At 38.4% G+C, this 21,775-nt stretch overlaps 1 protein-coding gene across 3 annotated transcripts in view; it reads left to right on the top strand.

Moving 5' to 3' along the window:
- Positions 1 to 21,775, top strand: part of LARP4B (La ribonucleoprotein 4B) — a 57,488-nt gene that overhangs the window by 31,408 nt on the left and 4,305 nt on the right. For 2 of the 3 annotated variants that reach the window (XM_050311737.1, XM_050311728.1), the window contains exons 4-16: positions 177 to 338; positions 2,441 to 2,522; positions 2,997 to 3,133; positions 5,590 to 5,693; positions 7,497 to 7,607; positions 8,109 to 8,162; positions 8,517 to 8,726; positions 12,049 to 12,155; positions 12,674 to 12,928; positions 14,404 to 14,449; positions 17,357 to 17,521; positions 20,739 to 20,863; positions 21,519 to 21,630. In XM_050311737.1, the coding sequence (XP_050167694.1) occupies positions 177 to 338; positions 2,441 to 2,522; positions 2,997 to 3,133; positions 5,590 to 5,693; positions 7,497 to 7,607; positions 8,109 to 8,162; positions 8,517 to 8,726; positions 12,049 to 12,155; positions 12,674 to 12,928; positions 14,404 to 14,449; positions 17,357 to 17,521; positions 20,739 to 20,863; positions 21,519 to 21,630 (1,670 nt within the window). The remainder of the gene's footprint in view (positions 1 to 176; positions 339 to 2,440; positions 2,523 to 2,996; positions 3,134 to 5,589; positions 5,694 to 7,496; positions 7,608 to 8,108; positions 8,163 to 8,516; positions 8,727 to 12,048; positions 12,156 to 12,673; positions 12,929 to 14,403; positions 14,450 to 17,356; positions 17,522 to 20,738; positions 20,864 to 21,518; positions 21,631 to 21,775) is intronic. The other variant, XM_050311744.1, reaches the window with a different exon arrangement.

Genomic DNA, 21,775 nt, shown 5'->3' on the forward strand with positions numbered 1-21,775 from the left:
CTAGCTGTTGCTCAAGCAAAAGTTAGAATTCAGTGCAGAATTTTCTCAATTTTAGTTTTCTGTTTTAAAATAATTTAACCAAACGTGTAAGCAACTTTAATTCAGATTTAGGTTTAACTGTGAAGTCACAGCGATTAGAAAGAATGCTTTCTGAGTGTTTGTCATCTGTGCTGCAGGACTGGATGCCAACGGTGATGGCGACAAAAAGCATCAGAATGCAGTGCTGACAGAGCTGCCGGAGCCGTCACCAGCTGTGTCGGTGTCAGACCAGACAGATATGAACCCTTTGGCTCTCGATCATTCTGAGTATGAGTCTATGCATGAAACCACCCAGACAGGTAAGAGAAAGCGAATACTTGCTTGGACTTGGTTTTGAAAGAAACAGCCACGTGTTTTGAGTTGAACAGTGAGCATCTAAAAAAACCCCCAAAGCCCCCCAAACTACGACATTTCTGTTGTTCAATATATGCTGTAAACAGGCCCTAGAAAATCCTGTCTTAGGATGTTTGGAGACCAGTCTTATTCTGGTATAAGTCTTATGAGGTGCTGCACAAATGTTCTGGATTTAACTGAGTATTTTCTGGAGCATGATTTTGAATGGAAATCCCTGGTGTAGATATTTACATTTAGATATCTACCAGTTTAAGCTGCATGGTTCTAGTTGGGTCAGGTAGTGAGGTGAGATTCACATAGGGTTTGTGTCTCAAGTAATAATGTTAATGTGTGGAAAGACCAGTCTTAAAATGCTAAAATAAGCAACATTTTACATTCTTATTTATTGAACTTTCGGGATTTTTTTTCAGTGCAACTGTTCGTAGCTGTAGTCTATACCAGATGGTATGTTTTAAGAACTTTCTGGAAAGTAGCATAGAGATTTAGCCATGCTTATATTTCACTGAAAGGGACAGAAGGTCTGCAAGATGCATGTGGGATTACTATTTGAACTGAGATGAGGGATGGGAAGGAGAGGAAAATGTGTTGGGCGTTTCTTGAGATTCACGGGAGGTCTGTTCCTTGTTCATTGTGTTTAGCTGATTTTATAACATGTATTTAAAATTACCAGTAGAGCATCCATAATAGCTGGAAATCAAGACAACTACAATCAGACACAGTTGTGGCATCATCCTTGCTTATGTTGAAAAACTCAAAGCTCACTTTGACTCTTCTATTTAAGGGTACTATTGGGGAATATTAAGTAATAACTGGATGACAAATAGAAAATTGTATTAAAGATGCCTCACAGTCTAGAAGGGAACAGTATTCTTCAGATTAGTGTTAAAACTTGTCAGCATGTTCTTTATGTGCCCAAAATAGTTAACTTTTAACAAGAGTCAGATAGTATTGTAAGCAGCTGAACAGCACACTGGGTCTGTTCCGCCTGATGAATAGTGACACAGGTGGTCCCAAATCTGAAGTCTGATTTTTAATTTTTTAATAATTATTTTTTAAAATGCATATAATTTTGGTCCTTGCTAGGTTTTGGACAAGAAAGAAAGGGCAGATGGGGAAGGAAAATAGTGGGTAGAACAGAAGTGTATTTCTCAGGTGTTGGCATTACCTTATTCAGAGTAGAACACATGAAGGACAGCATGGTGGGAGGAAATTAGAAGTTGCTTTAGGAAGAAGAATGGTTAAGGAAAGGATGAAAGTTACTAAAGGGAAGGGTATACAGGGCAATACTTTTAAAAAAACTAATTTACATACGTATATATTAAATAACATGTTACTGGATGTTTTATAAATCTCTAAAAGCCACACTAAACTTCTAATCTTTAAACAGTTCTCCCACTGGCACAATTAGTTTAACCTCTACTGACATTAGTATATTGGGTCTAAATTAAAATAAACATAAAATCCACGTTTTCCATGTGATAATTTTGAAAATCCCAAGTATAAGAAAAAGATTAATTTTACCTTCTTAACTGGCTGTCCGTTACACATCTGTTGTTAGTAGACTGTATATCTGCTGGTATTTTATAACCTCATTTCTGAAACTCTTTTCTGAGTTAGTGTATTGGTAATTTTGAGTGAGGGCTGAAGTATGGGGTGCCTCCATTGCATTGCTGGCTTGCTGCATTAGTCAGGGTTTAGTCAGCTAGAGATGGGTTAGCTTCCTGAGAATGGAAGACAGACCTATGAGCTAAATCAGTTCAGTATTTACTTCAAGATGGGCATGTAGCTGTGCTTCTAAAATGCTTCAGATTTTCATGTATTTAGAGATCAGAGGTTAATAAGTGAAATCAGACATATTTTCTCTGTCTTAAATAAAAAGTGTTCTCATGCAATTTTGGTGGTTGGTGTATTAATACATAATGAACGTCTATTGAATCTGAAAACTTGTTACTAGTTATGTAGTCAGTAATAGACATGATGGTTTGATTAAAATATCTATTGTGTAACAACAGAACTACATTTTAATATGAAGCATTTTAATTATTAGGTGGAAACGAGCAGTTGCAGCCAGAAGGTCAGGAAGATTTACGAGAATTACTGAAAAAGACACTGGAATTCTGTTTATCTAGGTATGTATATCCATAAACGTAGCAAACTGGAGGATAGCTAACAAGACCCAGTACCTGAACTTGGGATGTGTGTTAATATATTTCTCATCTGTCACTTAAAACTAAAGTGGAAAGGATGAGAATTTGGGGAAATGAATATGCTAATTTTGGAGTATCATATTGATGTACCTCTTAAAGCTTACATGAAACTTAAACATGAAACCTAAAGCATAAACTAGCAAATATGTTGATTTGAAGTGAGAGTAGTTACAAGCAATTACAGATCAGATGAATTTTTATGAATTTTACTGGGTTTGGGTTTTTTTGCAAATTAAAGCTGAGAAACTTAAGCTTTATTTAAGCCAATGATTTTAATTAGTTAGTGAAAATGCTGAAGGAATCTGCCTTCTACTATTTGATAAGTTTTTGTTTCAAGTTTGTTGGAAAGAGTTGTATCTGTGACACTTCTCCATTTTTACTTTTTTCTCCCAACAGAGAAAATCTTGCCAGTGACATGTACCTTATATCACAGATGGACAGTGATCAGTATGTGCCAATAATGACAGTAGCAAACCTTGATCATGTCAAGAAACTCAGTACTGATATGGATTTGATTGTTGAAGTGCTGAGATGTAAGTAAAAGTTTCTCAATTTTAGAAAGCATTTTGGTTATTGCCATAGGACTATTCATCTGAATTTTCAATCTCTTTCCTTTTTTAATGTATTGCAATAATAGGCCATTATTTTTCTGTAAAGCACTAAACAGCCCAAGCAGCTTCCAGTTTAGACCATCACAGTTATAGAAGTGTTGTTTTATCAAAGCTACTTCATACTGCAGGTATTTGATAATGATCGTGCAAATAAGAACAATGTGAGTTTAAATTGTGGGACATGGTGGGATAACTTACATAATTTGAGGATCACAGTGGATGTCTCAAGGCTGTTTAGTAAAGACAGGTGGAGGAGAAGAGATGGAGAAGTCACACTTATCTTTTAAGGAGAATCTTGAATGTATAGAAGTCAGCTACATCAATTGTGGAAACTCTGTGGAAAACCTCTGGGTCAAGACCAGAGGGATTGTCTCCAAGGGGAATCTTACAGTACCTCCAAACCAAGACAATAAGACCAACAAAGCAATATTTGGGTCACTTAAGCAAGTTTTGGGTCAGCCAAACCTGTTTCTTACAGGTGACTTCAACTTCTCAGACATCTGTAGGAAGAACAGTACAGCAGCTCACGCCACCCATCAGGTTTCTGGAATGTGTAGAGAATTGTTTTCCCATTCGAGTGTCAGATGTGCCGACCAGGAATGAGGCACTGCTGGACTTGCTACTCAGAAACCAAGAAAACCTGCTTTGTAATATCTCAGTGATAGCCTTGGCTGCAGCAGTCACAGCACTGTGGGGTTTGGGGTCATGCTGAGCACACTGAGGGTTGGTACTAAGGTTTTAGATTTTAGAGAAGCCAACTTCAGCTTGTTCAGAGCACAGTTAAGAGGGAAGCTTCTGTGGGAAGCTTCCATGAAGGATGAAGGAGCTAATGAGTGCTGGGAGTTCTCTCCTGGAAGCACAAAAATATTTCATCTCCTTTAAAGGTAAGGGAAGTAGGTGGATCAAGAGACTCCCTTGACTTAACTCTGTGCCTCTGAGTCTACTCAAAACCAAGAGAGGCATACCAGAGATGGAAGAGTGGATGAATATCTGTTGAGAGCTACAAGGGCATTGCCAGGGTGTGCAGAGATGCAATTAGAAAAGCAAAAACTCAGCTCAAATTGAATTTGGCCAGAGATGTCAAAAACTACAAGAAAGGGTTCTTCAGGTATGTAAACAATGAACAGAAACAGAAGGAAAATATTGGCCCTCTGTTAAACAGGAGAGGTGAATTGGTCACCAGTGACACTGAGAAGACACTTAACATTTCTTCACCGCTTTTACGAGCACTGTTGGGCCCCAGACCTTGGGAACAGGGTTGACCCAGGTTGATGTAACCACAGACCCACTTCAGTGAAGGAAGGGTTGATGTGTGAACTATTTCAGGAGCTTGACCCCTTCAAATTGATGGACTCTGACAAATATCCATCCATAGGTGTTAAGAAAGCTGGCTGACATCATTGTGAGACCAATGATAATATGTAAGACCAGTGGTAATGATGATTTCCATAATCTCTGAGAAGTTGTGGAGATTAAGGGATGTCCCAGAGGAGTGGAAGGCTTATTTTACCCCCATCTATTAGAAGGGCTTTAAGGAGGACCCAGAAAATTACATGCCCATCAGTCTTACTTCATTTCCTGGGAAAATTATGAAACAAATCCTCTTGGGGTCTATCACAGGTCAAATGAAGCACCTGGCCATAAAAAATCAGCGTGGATTCACCAAGGGCAAATTGTGCTTGACAAACCTGATTCACCTTCTATGACAAAGACCTTATTACCATGTTCCAGTATTTAAACAGTGGCTGCAAAGAACATGAAAACTCCTTTTATACAAAAAGTCACTTGGTAAAGATGGGGGTAATGGGTCCAAGTTAGTTCTTGGGAGATTCCAGTTGGACACAAGAGGAAAATTTTCCACAATGAGAGAAATTAGCCATTGGAATAATCTTTCCAGGGAAGTACTGTGTTCCCCAACACTTGCATACTTCGAAGATACTACTTCAGCTGGACAGGGAGCTGGGCCATCCTGTCTAGACCATGGTTTTGCCAAGAAGGGTTGCACCAGATGGTCCAGGGGTCCAACCTGGTGTTCTGTGTTTCTGTGAATAATTTCTCAGAAAAGACTAGTGGACGTTTAGTGGACAAATTACCACTGTGGTAAGAATCAAAAAAAGAACATGACTCATTTTGACTCAATGTATGCTTTAGAAGAAAAAGCTAATGAATTGGCAATTTCTAGGCTGGAAGAGCATGAAAATTATAAGGAACATGTCTACTTGTTTTCATATGTTTGAAAGTGCTCTCACTTCTTATTTCGTAATGTTCAAAAACATTTGAAGCTTTGCATTGCATAACTGTGTTCACAGCATCTTTTGGTGTGCTAAGCTATTATGGTTGCTGACCTCTGAAATACATTCTTGTCTCTTCTCTCCTAGCGTTGCCTTTAGTTCAAGTGGATGAGAAGGGGGAAAAAGTTAGGCCAAATCAGAATCGCTGTATTGTGATTTTACGTGAAGTACCCGAATCTACTCCCATTGAAGTAAGTGTTTCCTTGTTGTGTAAAGAATACTTTTTCCCTTAGGATTTGGAAGCTAGATTTCTTCTAGATTTCAATAGGCATGTTACATTTCTTAATACACCTAGTTTCTCACAGCATTTCCTAAACTTAGTTTATTGTGTTTGCTGGGATAATAAATATGTTTGATAGGAGCGTGTTGCTCCTAGGAAGACTGTGGTAGAACCTGTAGCTCTGCAGGGGGCTGAGAAACTGACAGGGCTGGCTTTGGTAGAGGTGCCATCATTTTCTTGCACGCTGCCTTATCCATATGCACTTAGTGCTCAGATACTTGGATAAATAGCAAAGGCGAAGGAAGATAAGTCTTAGCCTAGAAAATGCCACTGTTGTACCTTGAAGCTTGTTCTAGTAAAGTACTTAAAGCTTTGCAAATGCTTCCATAATGCTGAGTTGAGAGCTGTAAATAAGTCACTTAAGGATCTCCTCTGGCTTGTGGAACAAGTGCAACAGTGGAGAACTTGATTCTTTGAAAGATCCTCAATGCAACTCTGAAGTAGGTGGGACTATGACTAATGGGAATATTGGAAAAAATCGTGGGGCTGTTGATTAGACCATCTTGACTTTTCAAAAGGGGAGAGAAGGCACAGATTTTTGATGAGTAGATATTTTATTTTCTCCTCTATTTAATTTTACAAGGAAGACTAAAGATTCTGAAAGAGTTTATCTTCTTGATAGTCTTCAGACAAAAATCAAAGTACTGCAATTTAAATACGTACAACAAAAAGTAAGTGGCCTTAATAAATAGGAACATGATAAAATGAATTGGAAGGAAGAAGTTGGATGTTTGCTATGTACATAGCTTAAAGATAATAGCTTCTTCTAGCTTTCCAAGTCAGGTGAAACCTTTCAAAGACTGCCTAGCTTTTAGTATTGTAGATTTTTTTTTTTAATATTTATTTTTGTTGCTGTTATCAGTTTGTCATATTGGATGTGTTACCTCTGGGTGGTCACTATTAAATGTTTGAGACAAAGTTATGAGGAGTCTTTATTTTCAAAAGAGTTGGTCTCAAGTGAAGTGTTTTATACATTGTGTTTAAATTTGCCAGACTGAAAAAATCTAGACTTGACTGGCCAGATTTAATAGCCTATGTTTTCCTGGTACAGCAGTATCAGACAACAAAGTTCCAAAATACTGTAAGGCCTCCCGAGTTGCATTGCCTTTTTGATGCTGCTCTCCTCAACTCCATGAGAAAAACAAAAAATACTCAAATAAATAAAAACAACTATGAAGTCCAAGGTGTGTGTTTGCTCTAGAAACTAGCTGATTATGTTTGAGGTAACATAAACCCTGTTTCAAACATGTGAATCTGTAGACATTTGAGCTGAAGCTTATCTCCAGGTTTCTGCTGAAAGGGCAGAATTCTCCTGTCCCGTGCCGTATGCACAGGTTTTTGTGAGGCTCCATGGTTTTGGGGACAGGGGAGAGATGGACATCTTTCAGCACTTGGTGCCAAGGTTAAATGTCTCTCTATGGCCTAAATAGTTTATGTCCCCGTATTTAAAGAGAGCAGGCAACTTCTCTTGCATTATGGCCTTAGTGCTTGTTTGAATTCCTCTTAGCTAGCAAGGAAATTATAGAGAACAATTGTTGCTGCAGGTGTTCTGAACTCTTCAGTTCTGTTTTGTAAACCTGAAAGTACTTTCTCACTTTCTTGGTTGGAGTTCTGAAGTTTTGCACTTCAAATTGATGTTTTCTTCTCTCCATCCTTTTTTTTTTTTTTATTCCACTCTTTTCTCTACCTCGTCATATCAAACCATTTTCTTCAGGAGGTTGAAGCACTTTTCAAAGGAGACAATTTGCCTAAGTTCATCAACTGTGAGTTTGCCTATAATGACAATTGGTTCATCACATTTGAATCAGAAGCTGATGCACAGCAGGTAACACTATCTTTTGAAGCATATTAGAATGTAACAGTAAACAAGGATGAGATGAGGGTGAATTGACAGGTCTTAAACGGTATTACATATGTGTAACAATGTAAAAAGGGTAATACTCAAACCTCTAAAAACAGTAGTGCTTCCCCTGAGCTAGTATTGAGTTATCAGTACTGTTAAACATAACTCCTAGGAGTTTTATCTTGTTCATCTTTATCTTTGACATCCTGACCAAAGCTATGATTTTTTTGTTCAGAGAACATTGATATTTTGGGTGAAGCATTGAAATGCTTCAGTCATAAGCATTAAAGTCTTGTTTTAATGCTACTGAAGCACTTCTGCAATGTTAACTTAAATCTTGCTGAATGCAGATTATATATGAGAGTTTTCTATAGTGTAACATTAGCAGGCACTCCAGGAATTATTGTTAGCCTTAGCCTGTTAAAATGTAAGTTTCCTGTGTTTAAATTATATATGACAAATATGGTAATTACTTTTTTAAAGGCTTACAGATACCTTAGAGAAGAAGTGAAAACTTTCCAAGGAAAACCAATTAAGGTAAATTGAGCTTTATGGGGTTTGGGGGGAAGCTTGTGGGTATGTTCTGGTTTTTGTGGCATTCACTGTGTTTTCTAATATAATTTTAAGTGGTGCAGTCTCAGGAGCCATGTGACCTGGAGTTGGGTTTTGAAATGTAGCACATACTGTGCTACTTCTCCTTTTCCTCCTTTCTGAGAGTGGCATATCCAGCCCAGCATCAGGCAGCAGGGAAGCATTCAGCTGTTGCTGCTGTCCTTGAAGGAGAAAGCAGTTACTGACAAGTGTCCATTTAAAATTTGAGAGCTGCTAGTTTGAACTATCCTGATTTCATTTGAAAGGCCACTGTAGTAAATAACCTCATCTCCTTTGCAGGCAAGGATAAAAGCGAAGGCAATAGCTATAAACACGTTTTTGCCAAAGAATGGATATAGACCTCTGGATATGAACCTCTACACGCAGCAGCGTTACACAACATCCTTTTACATACCTCCAGTATACAGTCCCCAGCAGCACTTCCCATTGTACAGCTTAATTGGCCCACAGACCTGGTCAGCCACGCACAGCTACCTTGACCCTTCATTGGTAAGTCTCTTGATGGTGAAAGAATTCTGTTCTTTTCAAAGTTGGTCTTATTTTCTTACGGACTACTGAGGTGTAGGAAGCATATGAGTCCTGAAGAGGGGAGTTTAAGATTCTAATTCTTCTTGAAAAACAGTTCTTCAGAATCCTTCCCATGGTGTACAAAGATGAATTATTTGAAAATTGTATGTGGTCTCAGGCTGGAGTGTGATTCTTTTTGAGGTGAGGCAGTTCTTTAGTAAAGGTTATTAATTAAGCATTACCAAAAGAAAGTAAGAATTTCTTCTAGCAGTGTTTGAAAGCTTCTTTAGAAATCAGATCTTCAGAATATGTATGTGAATACCAGAAAAAGCAATTCTGATATGAACAGAATAAACTTAATAGAATCAGATAGCTAAGGGTATTGTGGTATCTTGATCTTCTAGCAGGAAATTAGGCTCTAGGTTGACATGCTGAATTACACTATTTGTCATGTTCATAAAGCAAAATATTTTCTGTGCTAAAGTAATATCTCTTTTGGCAATAAAAAAATAAAATTACTTTTGCCAATTACAAAAATCACTTTTAAATTGCCTTTTTTTTTTTTTAAATTTTCTTAAAGAGGCTATTGGTAAGCCTTACAACTAGGGGTGATAGCAATAATCCTTATATACTCTAATGGGACATGCACTTCATCCTGCAATCCTGCTTCCATCTTCTTCATTATGACAGTCCCATCAGAATTACCTTGGTCCCTTTTAGTCTGCCTTTGTTATTCTACAAAAACTAACATGGACATAGAGTCCTGTAATGACTGGGAGGCTCAGGTTTCCTAGCTGGAGCCTCTTTCTTCCCTCTGGAAATGCCTCTTTACCTGCAGCTTAAAGAAAGGAGGGTAGCAGTGCTCAAAATTAGCAGTTCTTTAGAGGTTTTTTGGCAGAGGATTAAGGTGTCCTTGAACAAACTTGAGCAAACTTCTTGTGTACTGAATAGCAAGCTAATTAAAAAGTTGGTGTGCTGAAGACTTCACGGGCAGGGACGGTAACCAGAGCCCTTGCAGGGGAAGGCTTTGGTGGAGGATGAAGAATGCAGAGGCAACAAGGTAGCATAGTGAGCAATGTTATTCCTCAAGAAAGCTACCTTGGTAAGCAGCAATGAATGTGATTGTTCTAGATAAACTAGAGACTGACTACTGCACAGTCTTGCCGTGGGATACTGAAGTGGCTGGATTTGACTGCTGTAGAAGACATAGATTAATTGGCCACAGCATACTGTGTACTTGCCTTATATTATCCTAGAATTTTTTGTATTCCAGAAAACTTACTAGTCCTGTCCTTTATGGAAGACATTACAAGTTTGCCAGCATTAAGATCTTGTACCTTTCTTAGTCAAAACAGAATATTAACTATCTGAGCTTTACCTCCCACTGTTTTGCAGTGTGTTGTCACTGGTTAGTTGCATTTTTATGTACAGGAATGTAACATGATGTTTCTTGATTCTTTTGTAGGAAGAGCTATATTTGAATAGAAATCACTTGAGGAGAACAGGGACCCTGAGGAGCCATGACACAGGAATAATTTTCATGAGACAGGGTTATAGTTTGTATGTAGAGACTTGTATGAAAATATTGTGGGTTTGATCCCTGTATGGGCCATTCTCTTAGGAGCTGGCGTTGTGATCCTTGTGGGTCCCTTGCAACTCAGGGTATTCTGAGAATTCTGTGCTCTCTGTAGCAAAGTTTCTCTCTTCTGCTTCAGCAGAAGCACTAACAGTGCTTTCTCTGGTCTCTAATTTGAGGTTGAATACACTCAGTAGTATGGGCATACCATTTTTGTTCTGAAACTAGAACATGGCAACGCATGTCCTCAGTTTTAAAACTTCCTAGTTCCTCATCATGTACTTTATAGTATTTGAGAAAATATCTACTTTGTCCTGCTTGGGGGAAAAAAAAATTGAAAAGAAAGTACGTTTCAGCAGGTGACTTCTGTGGAGATGCTTTTGGTATTACTGGAAAATGGGGAAAAAACCAAACAAACCCAAACAAAAACAAACAAAAAACAAACAAACAAACAAAAAAACCCAGAACACACAAAACTTTTTTTCCTCCAAAAGGATCATCCATCATTATAAAGAAAGAAGGGTTAAACATTGCTAAGGTCCCTTTAAGCAGTGGGTTAAACTTGTTTTCCTTTAGTATGTTTAGTGTCTTCTCGTTATTCAGGCTCAGTGGTTGCTTACGAGCTTTTATGGAATTTTGCAGCATTCAAGTTGTAACTCTGAAACCAGAAAGTGCTTCAAAGCAGTATTTTGATGAAACTCTCTTCCTCAAAGAGCTTTATTACACTTCTAATTGCCTTTCTGTGGAGTCTGAGGTAGCATTTGCTGTCATGCATGCTGAGTTAGGCTAACAGTAGTTTGACATGACAGCTTTGGTGTTAAATTTTCTTTTCCATCGATAAGTGATTTGTTTTAACTTCTGCAAGAAAGCTCAGTCAAGTTTAAAGATCCCTTTATAGGAAATGCTGTTACTCCCAGCTGTTTCTCATCATTTAATAAAGTGTAGAAAGATTCTTACTGTTCTGCATTGTAGTTATTTTCAGGGGAGAAGACCAGTAAGCATTTGCTGATGCTAACAGTAACATTTCCTAAATGAAACTCACTTGTACATTTAAATAAAAAAGATAAAAGTGAGCTAGTGAGGTTGGAGAAATTACTTTGAACATGCTTCAGATTTTGAGATATCTTGTTAATGCAAGGCACTGATATGCACCCACACCAGGAAATCTTTTGCTAATACTGCTTTTTCAGACAAGAGGAAAGTATTTCTCGTGTGGAATAAGGTGGTAAGATAATGAAAAGCATCAGAGCTCCACTTAACATCCATTTATTCTCTGGGCTTTATTTAGGTATCACATGGCAGTTAAATGAGTAACTAAAAAGAATTTTTTTTCTTTTTAGGGAGGGATTCACATATGAATTGTAAGAAAAACAATTACAGACTATGTAGATTAGAGATTCTTTGACAAAGAAGTATCTCTGTACTCCAAAGTCCTGCATAGTATGGTGTGAAATAGAAGGAGAATTATTTAACTTAGCTCCAAGAATTTTGACTTGATGTTTTTCAACCCTCTTTAATTATCAGGAATTGAATATGTGTAGTGGCTGTCTTCTCAAAAAACAGCATTTGTAAGTTGGTTACAGGGCACTGGACAAATGCTTTATTGCTGTTTGAGCCAATCTTTTAAGTCCTGTCCTGCATGGAATGATGTAAAATACAGGGTTAAGAAAAAATAACACTGATTTTCTTTATAGTGATGAGCATGCAATATGTTTGGGGTTTTTTTAGGTAACACCATTTCCAAATACTGGATTTATCAATGGATTCACATCTCCAACCTTCAAGCCTGCTGCTTCTCCACTGACAACACTCAGACAATATCCTCCCAGGAACAGGCAAGTTCAACTGTCTTTTGACAACATACGTAACTCTTGTATTATCTGGCACGTGGGGTTTTCATCTGCTTATATTAGTAACACCAGCTAACTTGAGGTTACTTGTGAAACTGAAACTGGTACAAGGTTAAGTGAGGCGAAAGGGCAGATGGTGCTCCTGTTGTTAATGGAGGTACTGTTTCAAAATGTAAATGGACAGTCTGAAAGCTGAGAACTTGTCTGTTCCATGATTTAGGGTATTCAGCTGAAATATTCTGAAAGATGACATGATCAGCAGGATTATTCATATAGTATTTTCCATTTCGAGTGGGTTTTAGTAAAGGCTTAGTTGAAAATAGACAGTGAAAAGGTTAATTTTGATAATTCACACAACCTGTTAAAATGAATGATGATCATTCTTGTACATGAAATACGCAATAAAGGACTAAAGATCTTGCTTCTTCTGAATCCTGTGTACAGGCTTAGGCCTCAGAAGATCTCTCCTAGTATGTATGTTGAAATGACTTTTGAATTTATAGGAATCCTAGCAAGTCTCATATACGACATACAATACCCAGTGCAGAGAGGGGACCTGGGCTTCTAGACAGTCCTACAATATTCAACTTTTCTGCTGATCGTTTAATCAATGGCGTCAGGAGTCCACAGACGCGGCAGCCGGGACAAAGCAGGACACGGATGCAGAGTGCTACTACGAGTTACACCAAGAGGGAAGTAGGAACTGGGCGGATGGAACAGACCAGCGTTGACTCGTCTCCTGGACTGGGGAGAGGAAGGTGAGTGCACTCTGTAGTTGTCCTCTGGACAGCCAAGTATTGCTGCTTTTAAACTGCTCCATTCAGTGAAGAGGTGCAGTGTTGTTGCTGTTTTTAATACTGCTTTAAGATGAGATTCTCCCTTCAAAGATAAAATCTTGGAAAGTACTTCCGAGGAAGTGTTACGTACAGAACAGGTGCAAAGTGGACTTGCATACTTTCCTTCCAGATGAAAATCATCAGTGGCAACTGATGAACAATGTACAGCTATAAGATCTGATCCTCCCCTCCCTCCTTTCTTCATCTGGTATAGGAAAGTTTTTGTATATTATTTGCTTGACTTTAATGAGGAAGTTCTGCCCATTCCATTGTTCAGCAGTGCACCCGAACCTCTAGTAGCAGTGTTCATTTTTAACTTTTTCAGTTGAAAGATCAGAATTTTGGCCAAGTTGGACATAGACAGCAACAAAGACAGTGGATTGGTGTGGAGGGAGGAAAAAGGGCTACATGCATCTAGGGAAACTATTGTTATGTAGTTCTAAAAAGCAAAGATACAAAATCCAAAACCAACTACCTGGGGAGCTGAAAATTGGTGGTGCCGATATTAATGTGAGAATTTAGCAGGGTTATCTTGAAATTTTTTTAATAAAATGGGGTTCTAATAAGTGCTTTATAAAAGGATTGTGTAGCTTTGATAATGGCTGTGTTTATGTCTCTTAAGTAAATCACATTTTGAGTGACTTACTGAATTGGAAGATAACTCGAGTGTTTCGCAGATGATCCTATTTTAGACTTGTATCATTGCAAAATTAAGTGGGGATTTTGTGCAAGTACTGTAATACTTGTCTAAATCTAATTTGCCAAATTGTGTTATAACTAATGGATGAAAGTATGATTAAGAACTTAGGAAACAAGATTACTCAAGCTATAGACTGCAAAAAATTTATAGGAATAGTCAATACTTAGATTTATATTCTGCTGTTTCAGTATTGAATGCATTTAGAATAATAAAAGTCAAACAAAAAACCTTAAATATATTGAAACCAAATTAAAATGTATTGCAAATTTTAAACTGCTGCTTGGAGGGGCTTTACCTGAAACAGGGCTAGGGGAAAAGTGCTGAAAACGTTTTGAAGGAGCTTTACCTGAACTGAAAATAGTTAGCTATATTTGAAAAGTTACATTGGTATTAAAAACCCTAAACCCTTTACTTTGGACATTGTAATGTTTTGTCTAGCCCTTCTATGTAACCAGCACTGAGTTACTTTTAACACAGGAATTACTTGTAACCAGTGTATTCTTATGCTGACTTGCATAAGATCTGTGCCTTTACTTGAATGAGAGCTTGCTGGGAATTTTTCCTCAAAGCATTTCTTAATAAACTGTCTAGAACAAAGGTGGATCAAATAGCAATTTGAATTAATTTCACTTGGTTTCATTAACTGCTTTCCGTCCATTTGTAGGCAAGGTGTTGATATCTGCTTTCTTTCCCTTAGGAAAAACTCATATGGCTACCGGAAGAAAAGGGAGGACAAGTTTACAGTGAGTGTTTGTCATCTTATTCATCTATAGTAAATGTAGGGTGACAAGGCAATAGTATGGATATTACGTGGAGTAGCAGGTGACAAAGTCAAAATTACTCTTAGAGTAGCAAAAAATTTCCATTTCAGTGTTGCTTTGTCAACTTGCCAGTGTTCACATTCAGAGTGAGCTAAACAGCTAAGCTGAAGTTCAAAACACTTGATACTTCATTATTATACTTTCATGTAGATGGTAAAGGACATACATCCTGCTGTCATAATGTGTAGCAAGAATATTAGTTATGAAATGGTTCTGTTTCTTAAATGCCTCTTCAAGAACCACTTGATAAGGTTATGCCGACACTACTGAAATATTGTGGTTTTGGTGAACTGAAATTCAAGGTTAATACCAAAATAGCCTTGATACTTGAAAAGGCTGCACTAGACATTCTGTAGAAAAGAATAAACTTTTTTTCATAGGATTTAAGGTTTGATGTGATAAAACCAATAACTTCTCTGCAATTAGTTTTTGCCACATGTGGCATGTTCATGATGTTGGACCAGATTATTCCCTTTTTCGTGTTACAATTGTAAAGTAATATCACTGCATGAGCCATAACTCTTCCCCAAGGATCTGGAATAATTGCATTTGTGTATTTGTGGCTCCTGCTGTTGAGTAGCCCTAGTGAACTTAGATAAAGGAGCATGAAGGTTTAGCAAGTCATTCCTTCCCTTTGGTTGCTTTGAGTTCTTGTCAAACTTCCCAAAGCCAGTGAAATCAGATTACATGTAGGGTTCCCTGCACTTCTTTCTTTTACCCTTTCAAAACCGCTTGAATTTTTAGATTGAAGTTTTCCTATTAACTTTTTTCTGTATTTGAAAGAACCAGGAAGTGGTACAGGTTAGGTGTGTGAGTGACTGGAGTGAAAGGATTACCTTGGACACTCTTACTGAGCGGAGTGGCACTTTCTGACTGAGCTGACTGCAAAGGTTATTGTAACTCTGAGTGTAAAAACAGGAAGACATGGCTTCTTTGGAGACCCATGGTTCTCTTCTTCAGCATCAGGCTGTAATTGCAGCCTGTGCAGCCAGGTTCCTTCTTAGTCTCTTCTGGCCCAGGAATCTTCAGTCTGTACTGTCTGGTGATGTAACTTGAGCAGAGGTGAGAACTGCTGCACACACATGACCGTGTACAGTGGGAAGGAGCGTACTCTGAAGCAAAAGATTAAAATTTGACCCCTTTAGATTGTGGAAGTAATTGAATCCAGCGTCCTAGTTCTTGTGTGATTGGTGCTTTAGCCATTAGATAGTGTACACAGGACATCACTAAAACCAGTTGTATTTGAATGGAGTAATGACTTCTGAAGAAGATCTTTCTTTAAAAGGAAAAAACTTAGAGTATGCACGTTTGCATGAAAAAGAGCATGGAACTGTTTGATCAGATTGTTTCTGAGGCTACAGTCATAAGCCAATTAGTTACTTGTAACAAAGTAACTTGAGAAATTTTATGCAATTAGTTTAAAATTCATTCAACTCCTCCCTCATCCTGCAAATTTAAGATGCTAATGCCATTTGACTCTTAATATGTTAGGGTTTTTAGGACTCAACTGTGTAACTTAGTGTTTGTAACATACAAGCACTTTCTATTGCAGAACTGCAGTCCACTTTAAGAAAACTAAGTGCTATAATTGAAGAATGATTCTTGGAAAAACCCAAGCTTTTCCTCTTGCAGTTTGAGCTGGATAAGTGTAGTCTCTCTCAGATGACCTGCCAAAGGTCACAGAGTTGAGTTTTGGAGGTGTGCAGTCTTGGTTGCTGTAGCACTCTTAGACTGTGTCCTGGGGGTGTAATGCTGGGTCAATGGCAGTCCTGGGAGTTGCAGTTGTTCTTGCCTCTGTATTTGTTATTTCCCCACTTCCCTCTTGGCACACTTCTTTTGACATAATCTGTAGTTTGTGAAAAGAACTCAAAGGTGGTCTTGTATCTGTTGCTGTTTTTGTCCAGAAGCATTGTTCTCCCATTCAGACCATCTTGACCATATACTCATATTTTCCTTTTCAAAATAGGAACTGTTTCAGAGTACTTTGCATTTGGCATTTTGTGGCAGAGATCATCTTAGCACAGGCCTGAGCACAGTCAAGAAACAGTTACTTTGTTTGCCTGGTGCAGATGGAGTTAATTGGTAACTTCAGTTATTGCATATTACAAAAGGAATTTTATTTTTTCTGTGTAAATAAAATGTAGCTTTACAAATCCTTACAAGCAGTCCTCACAAGTGATCTTTAGCTGTGGTACTTGTAACTCCTGAACTGCTGTCTGTATTGCATAATAGTTGCATTTATCCCACTGATCTTGGGGTTCTTTGCCTGGGGCATTGTTTTTCTTCATAGGCCTAGTCAATCTTTAGTGAATTCTCTATTTCAAAAATGGTTTTGACACTTATCTTTGCATTTTTACATAGTGACCTTATAAGTTCTTACTAATTAGATGAAAATTGCTGTTGTCTGTACTACATGCAAGGCATGCTGTCTTGCTATTTCTTGATAAATCTGAAAATAAGATTCTTGTTGACTTCTGTCTTTTATTTAGAATGTTGCTAACTGCACATAAATGGGCTTCATATTTTCACTATATCATGACAACCTAAACCAGTATTTTCCTTTGTGTCAGTGTCTCTGTCCTGAAGGAAGGGTCAGGGAGAAGACTTTTCTTACTGTACCAGTATCACTAAAGCTTATGCATATGCCATCCCGCAACAGTGGAAAAGGAAAGCATCTATTCCTTGGTACCATGTAGTTTTCTTGGGAGGTGGGATGGGGGAGCTTCTCTAGGGCTTCACTGATTTATATCAAGTGCAAAATACAGTTTAGAGTTGTGAGTCTTTTCTGTCATCTTGTGAAGTAACCTCAACGTGTTATTTCTATTCCAGAGAGGCCAAACACAGTCTCCACCACCCCCAAAACCTCCATCTCCCAGCTTTGAATTGGGTTTATCTAGCTTTCCTCCATTACCTGGGGCTGCTGGCAATTTGAAGACTGAAGACCTGTTTGAAAACCGACTGTCCAATGTGGTAATAGGAACGTCAAAAGAAAGAGTGAGTAGTGGGTGTTCATTTTTGTTGGGAAACCAGAGAATTGCATACCTATTGTTTTCAGGTTTGGTGGCTTATATGTGGAAATAACTTGTGGTTTTACATGGGTTGTAAGGAATGCTTTTCAGCTGTCAAATGATGTGCTGCTGCCTTCTTCTCTTGCGTCTTAGAATTTCTTGCATACTCTCTTTGGTGTAGAATATGAGCACCGGTAAAATAAATAGATGTTAATAGCAGAGATTAGAAAATATACTCCTTGCTCTTCTTTACTGCCTCAGGCTTTTTGATAGACTCAGGTGAAAAGTATGTGATACATTTTCCTCCTGTTTGAAAGATTTCTAAGTTGTATATAAAACACTTTAAAGTGACAGAGACAAACTTTTAAGCACCAAAATAACGAAGCTGCCTACATGATCTCAGTACACACAGCATCATAGCTGGAACAAGAACTGTTACCAAAACCAGCTGGATCCCAGCGTTGTCTTGTCATATTGCTCAGAAAGATAAAAATACACCAGGATAACTTGGCAACCACTGCTGTATAGATGTAGTAGATGATGCAGTTGAAAATTAATGTTCAGTAGCTGTTCATAGATTTCATTCTTAGAACTGTCTCTACCATGCCATCTGTGAGTGACAGCATGTTCTCCTCCAGCAAGACTCATATAACCCTCTGCACTCTGGAACACTCTAGGCTTTGGAAGTCTATATTGGCTTTTTTTGCTAGCTCTAATTTAACTTGTGTTTTTCTAGCTGTACCACAACTGAAGAAGTTAACCCCTGGATTAGCAATTCAAATCAGCCTGGTGAAACACCAAAATCTCTCATGTCGTCTCTAAAACCAGCCTGTTGCAGAATTGGTTTTTTTGGTGCCCACGTGTCAGGGGTGGGTACAGGGTATTTGTTGGTTGAGGGAAGGGGAAGCAGCAGGGCAGCCTGCACTCAAAGGGTGCAGGGATTGTACAGACAAGCTATCTATTCTCTCCTCCAAGTGGTAAGAGGGGCAGATACATTCCAGGGTTGCACTTAGGGGGAATGCGCAGTTCAGAGCCATGGTAAAAACAGTGTTTAACTTATTGTCAGTACTACAGATTATAGGCTCTTTTTTGGCCAAGATGTATTAATTTTTAAAGTATTGTGCCTCTATTAATTATGACTATTAGTTTTTTTGACTAATGTATTTCATGTTTTATTTATAATTCCAACACTTGCTAATAATCCTGCAGCTGAAAACCCCTTGTTCCCCCATTACAAATCTAGTACTTAATTTTCACTGTACTTACTGTAAAGAACTTCCACTTCTCCGCTGTAGAGGCAGTCTTCCTATCAGTCAGGCTCTGAGGTTTAGTGATAGTGCAATGCACTGACACATTAAAAAGTATACTTCAATTTTCAAGTTTATTTTTCCAGTTTCCAGGAGTTATTCTGTACCATTGTATGGAGGAAAGGGATTATGCTGCCCTTCCTTGTTGGCATTTAAATAAAGAATAAAGTGACGGCAACTGGCTCCAAAGAGCGATTGTGTTCTTTTACAAAGGTGTTTGAGTAACATCAGAATCTTGCCAATGTATACAGTCTGCTTTTCACTTTGGTCTCAATATTTTTTCATGTCACCTGATGTAGGGTTACAGAGCACTGCAGTAGAGTTACACAGTACTACTCTTGTTTTATACATGGGCAAGTTCAAAGTACAGAAGCTGAGTGGACTAAAGTTGTATAATTCCCAATAGTAGTTATCCAAGCATCATATCTTTATACTCTTTGCGTTGTGATGCTCTTCTAGTTGTAGCTCTGGGGAATGGCAGGTAGTAAAGATCCCACACTTTGTAACTGGGAAATGCAGCACATGAGATCAAGGGCTGTTTTGACAAGGAACAGCACTTGCATGTCTGCTTCACTTGAAACAATTCACACTTAACTATGTACCTAGAAGCTCTGATGCACTTGGGCCAGAATGCTCAGCAGCTTGCAACTTCAAGCCTTTGCACACTATTATAGTGAGTAAAACTATAGAAGCTGTTCTTTTATTTCTCAACATCCACCCTTTACTGTCTTACTTCTGCTCTGAGTCAGACTAGGCTTAGATCTACTGCAATAATCTATGCTGTCTGATTTTAAAACAGTGATATCAAATACCATTTTCCTTTTTAATAGTGACCACAGGAGTCTTAGGTTTTACACCTTTTGAATGATGACTGGGCTGGGGGGAAGGAATGGCTATCCTGTTCCTTCTATGCTTGTGTTCTCCCACTGCTTTTGCTTCTGCATACCAGAATCTTTTCAGGTTTTAGAGTTTTTAGGGTCAGACACATCACAAACAGTACAAAGAGTGTAGCACCCTCTAAAACAAACAAAATGGTTATAAATGTGAGCAGGACCAGGGCAGTGATTGTTCCCCTGTATCCCTCACCTGAATGATCACTGGGGAGGCTGCATCTCAAATCCTGATTCAGCTTTCGGTCCCTCACTACAAGAAAGACGTTGAGGTGCTGGAGCATGTCCAGGGAAGGGCTACAAAGCTCATGAAGGGTCTGGAGAGGAAGTTATATGAGGAACAGCTGAGGGAGGTGGGATTGTTTAGCCTGGAGAATAGGAGGCTCAGAGGAGTCCTTATCGCTCTCTACAACTCCCTGACAGGAGGTTGTAGCCAAGTGGGGGTTGGTCTCTTCTCCCAGGAAACCAGGGACAGGACAAAAGGAAGTGGCCTCAAGCTGCACCAGGGGAAGTTCAGGATGAACATCAGGAAAAATTTCTTCACTGAAGGGGTAATTAAACACTGGAACAGGCTGCCCAGGGAAACAGTGGAGTCACCATTCCTGGAGGTGTTCAGGAAACAGCTGAATGAGGCAGATAGTGCCATGGTCTAGTTGACGAGGTGATGATTGATCAAAGGTTGAGCTCTGATCTTAGGAGGTCTTCTTCAACCTTAATGATTCTATGATTCTAAGTAAGTTTGTCAACCAGATATGTCCCAAAGGGACCTAAGCATACAATTTTTTTGGAAACAACCACAGTGTGTTATTTATTTGTCTGTGTTTCTAAATAAATGTAAAGTTAAAAAATAACATATTTGTTATACTACATATATTGGCTGCTTCTGTACCTTCCTATAGTTAATTTATCTTTATAAATCAAATTGTGAACTGTTTCCTGGTTGTGCTAATTATCCATATTAATTGGATATTATGATTGTCCTTCTGTACCTCTTTTCCTCCTTCAGAACATTAATGTGGATGCAAGTACCAACACTATTCCATCAGGAATTCCTCGAGAGCCCTTGTTACCAGTTTCTTCTACATTGCCCAGGACCTTTGAAAGGTCTCCTTCGCCACCCCAGTCTTCTGAGTAAGCACTTAATTACATGGGTATAATTATTCTGCTCTGAATCACATTTGCGTTTTCTTTCATCAGGCAGAACAATGTAAATAGCTATTAAAATCTTAATCAGTGAAAGAAGTAATATTTTGTTGTATACTGTACTTGTAGTAAAGGCAATGAAGTTTAATTTCTGAACAATATCATACCAGTGACTCAATCATAGTAGTCATTTAGCAGACAAAAGTTTAGTGTTGGGTTTTGGTTTCTGCATGTGTTTAGAAGTTTAATGAATACCTTACTGTCTTGTACTTAGCTGACTTTGAAGCATGGGGAGTAAACCCATGGCCCTGTGGGCAGTACTGATGTCCATACCATAATGAAAGTTTTTGGTAACACACTATTTGGAACCTGCAAATCAAATTGAGGTGTTTTGAGTATCAGGGGAAGATAACTAAATGCTATCAGAACATCATAAACTACAGGTAGTGTCAAGTTCCACAGGAATATATTTTTTTTAAATTTGATAACTTTTTAAAAAGCAATGCTAGTCATAATGTGCTAGGCAAATTATAGCTGTGACTACTTGTAGTCCTACTCAAACTTTTTAGACCTATTATTAGATCATTGATCTCTCCTGAAGTTTCACTTCTCATGAGCTTTGCTTCCTGCTGGATGCTTACAGGGACCCCAAGGTTGTGGATAAACAGCAGAGAGAGACACAGAGTACAGAAAGACTTTCTTCTTCCACACTCAGTACTGCATGTAAATCGGTACAAGTCAATGGGGCTGCCATAGTAAGTGACCTTATTACTTCACTTTCTCTTAATGATACAGTTTGATGCATTTAAAAGAGTATTTATTGCTAGCCAGTTTTGCTTAATCATGTGAGCCCAGCAACCCTGAATTTGCCCAACAGCTTTAAATTTGTGTGTCGATGGC

Source organism: Myiozetetes cayanensis, unplaced genomic scaffold (genome assembly GCF_022539395.1).
Source record: "Myiozetetes cayanensis isolate MyiCay16 unplaced genomic scaffold, myiCay2020 scf1, whole genome shotgun sequence".
Taxonomy (NCBI): Eukaryota; Metazoa; Chordata; class Aves; order Passeriformes; family Tyrannidae; genus Myiozetetes; species Myiozetetes cayanensis.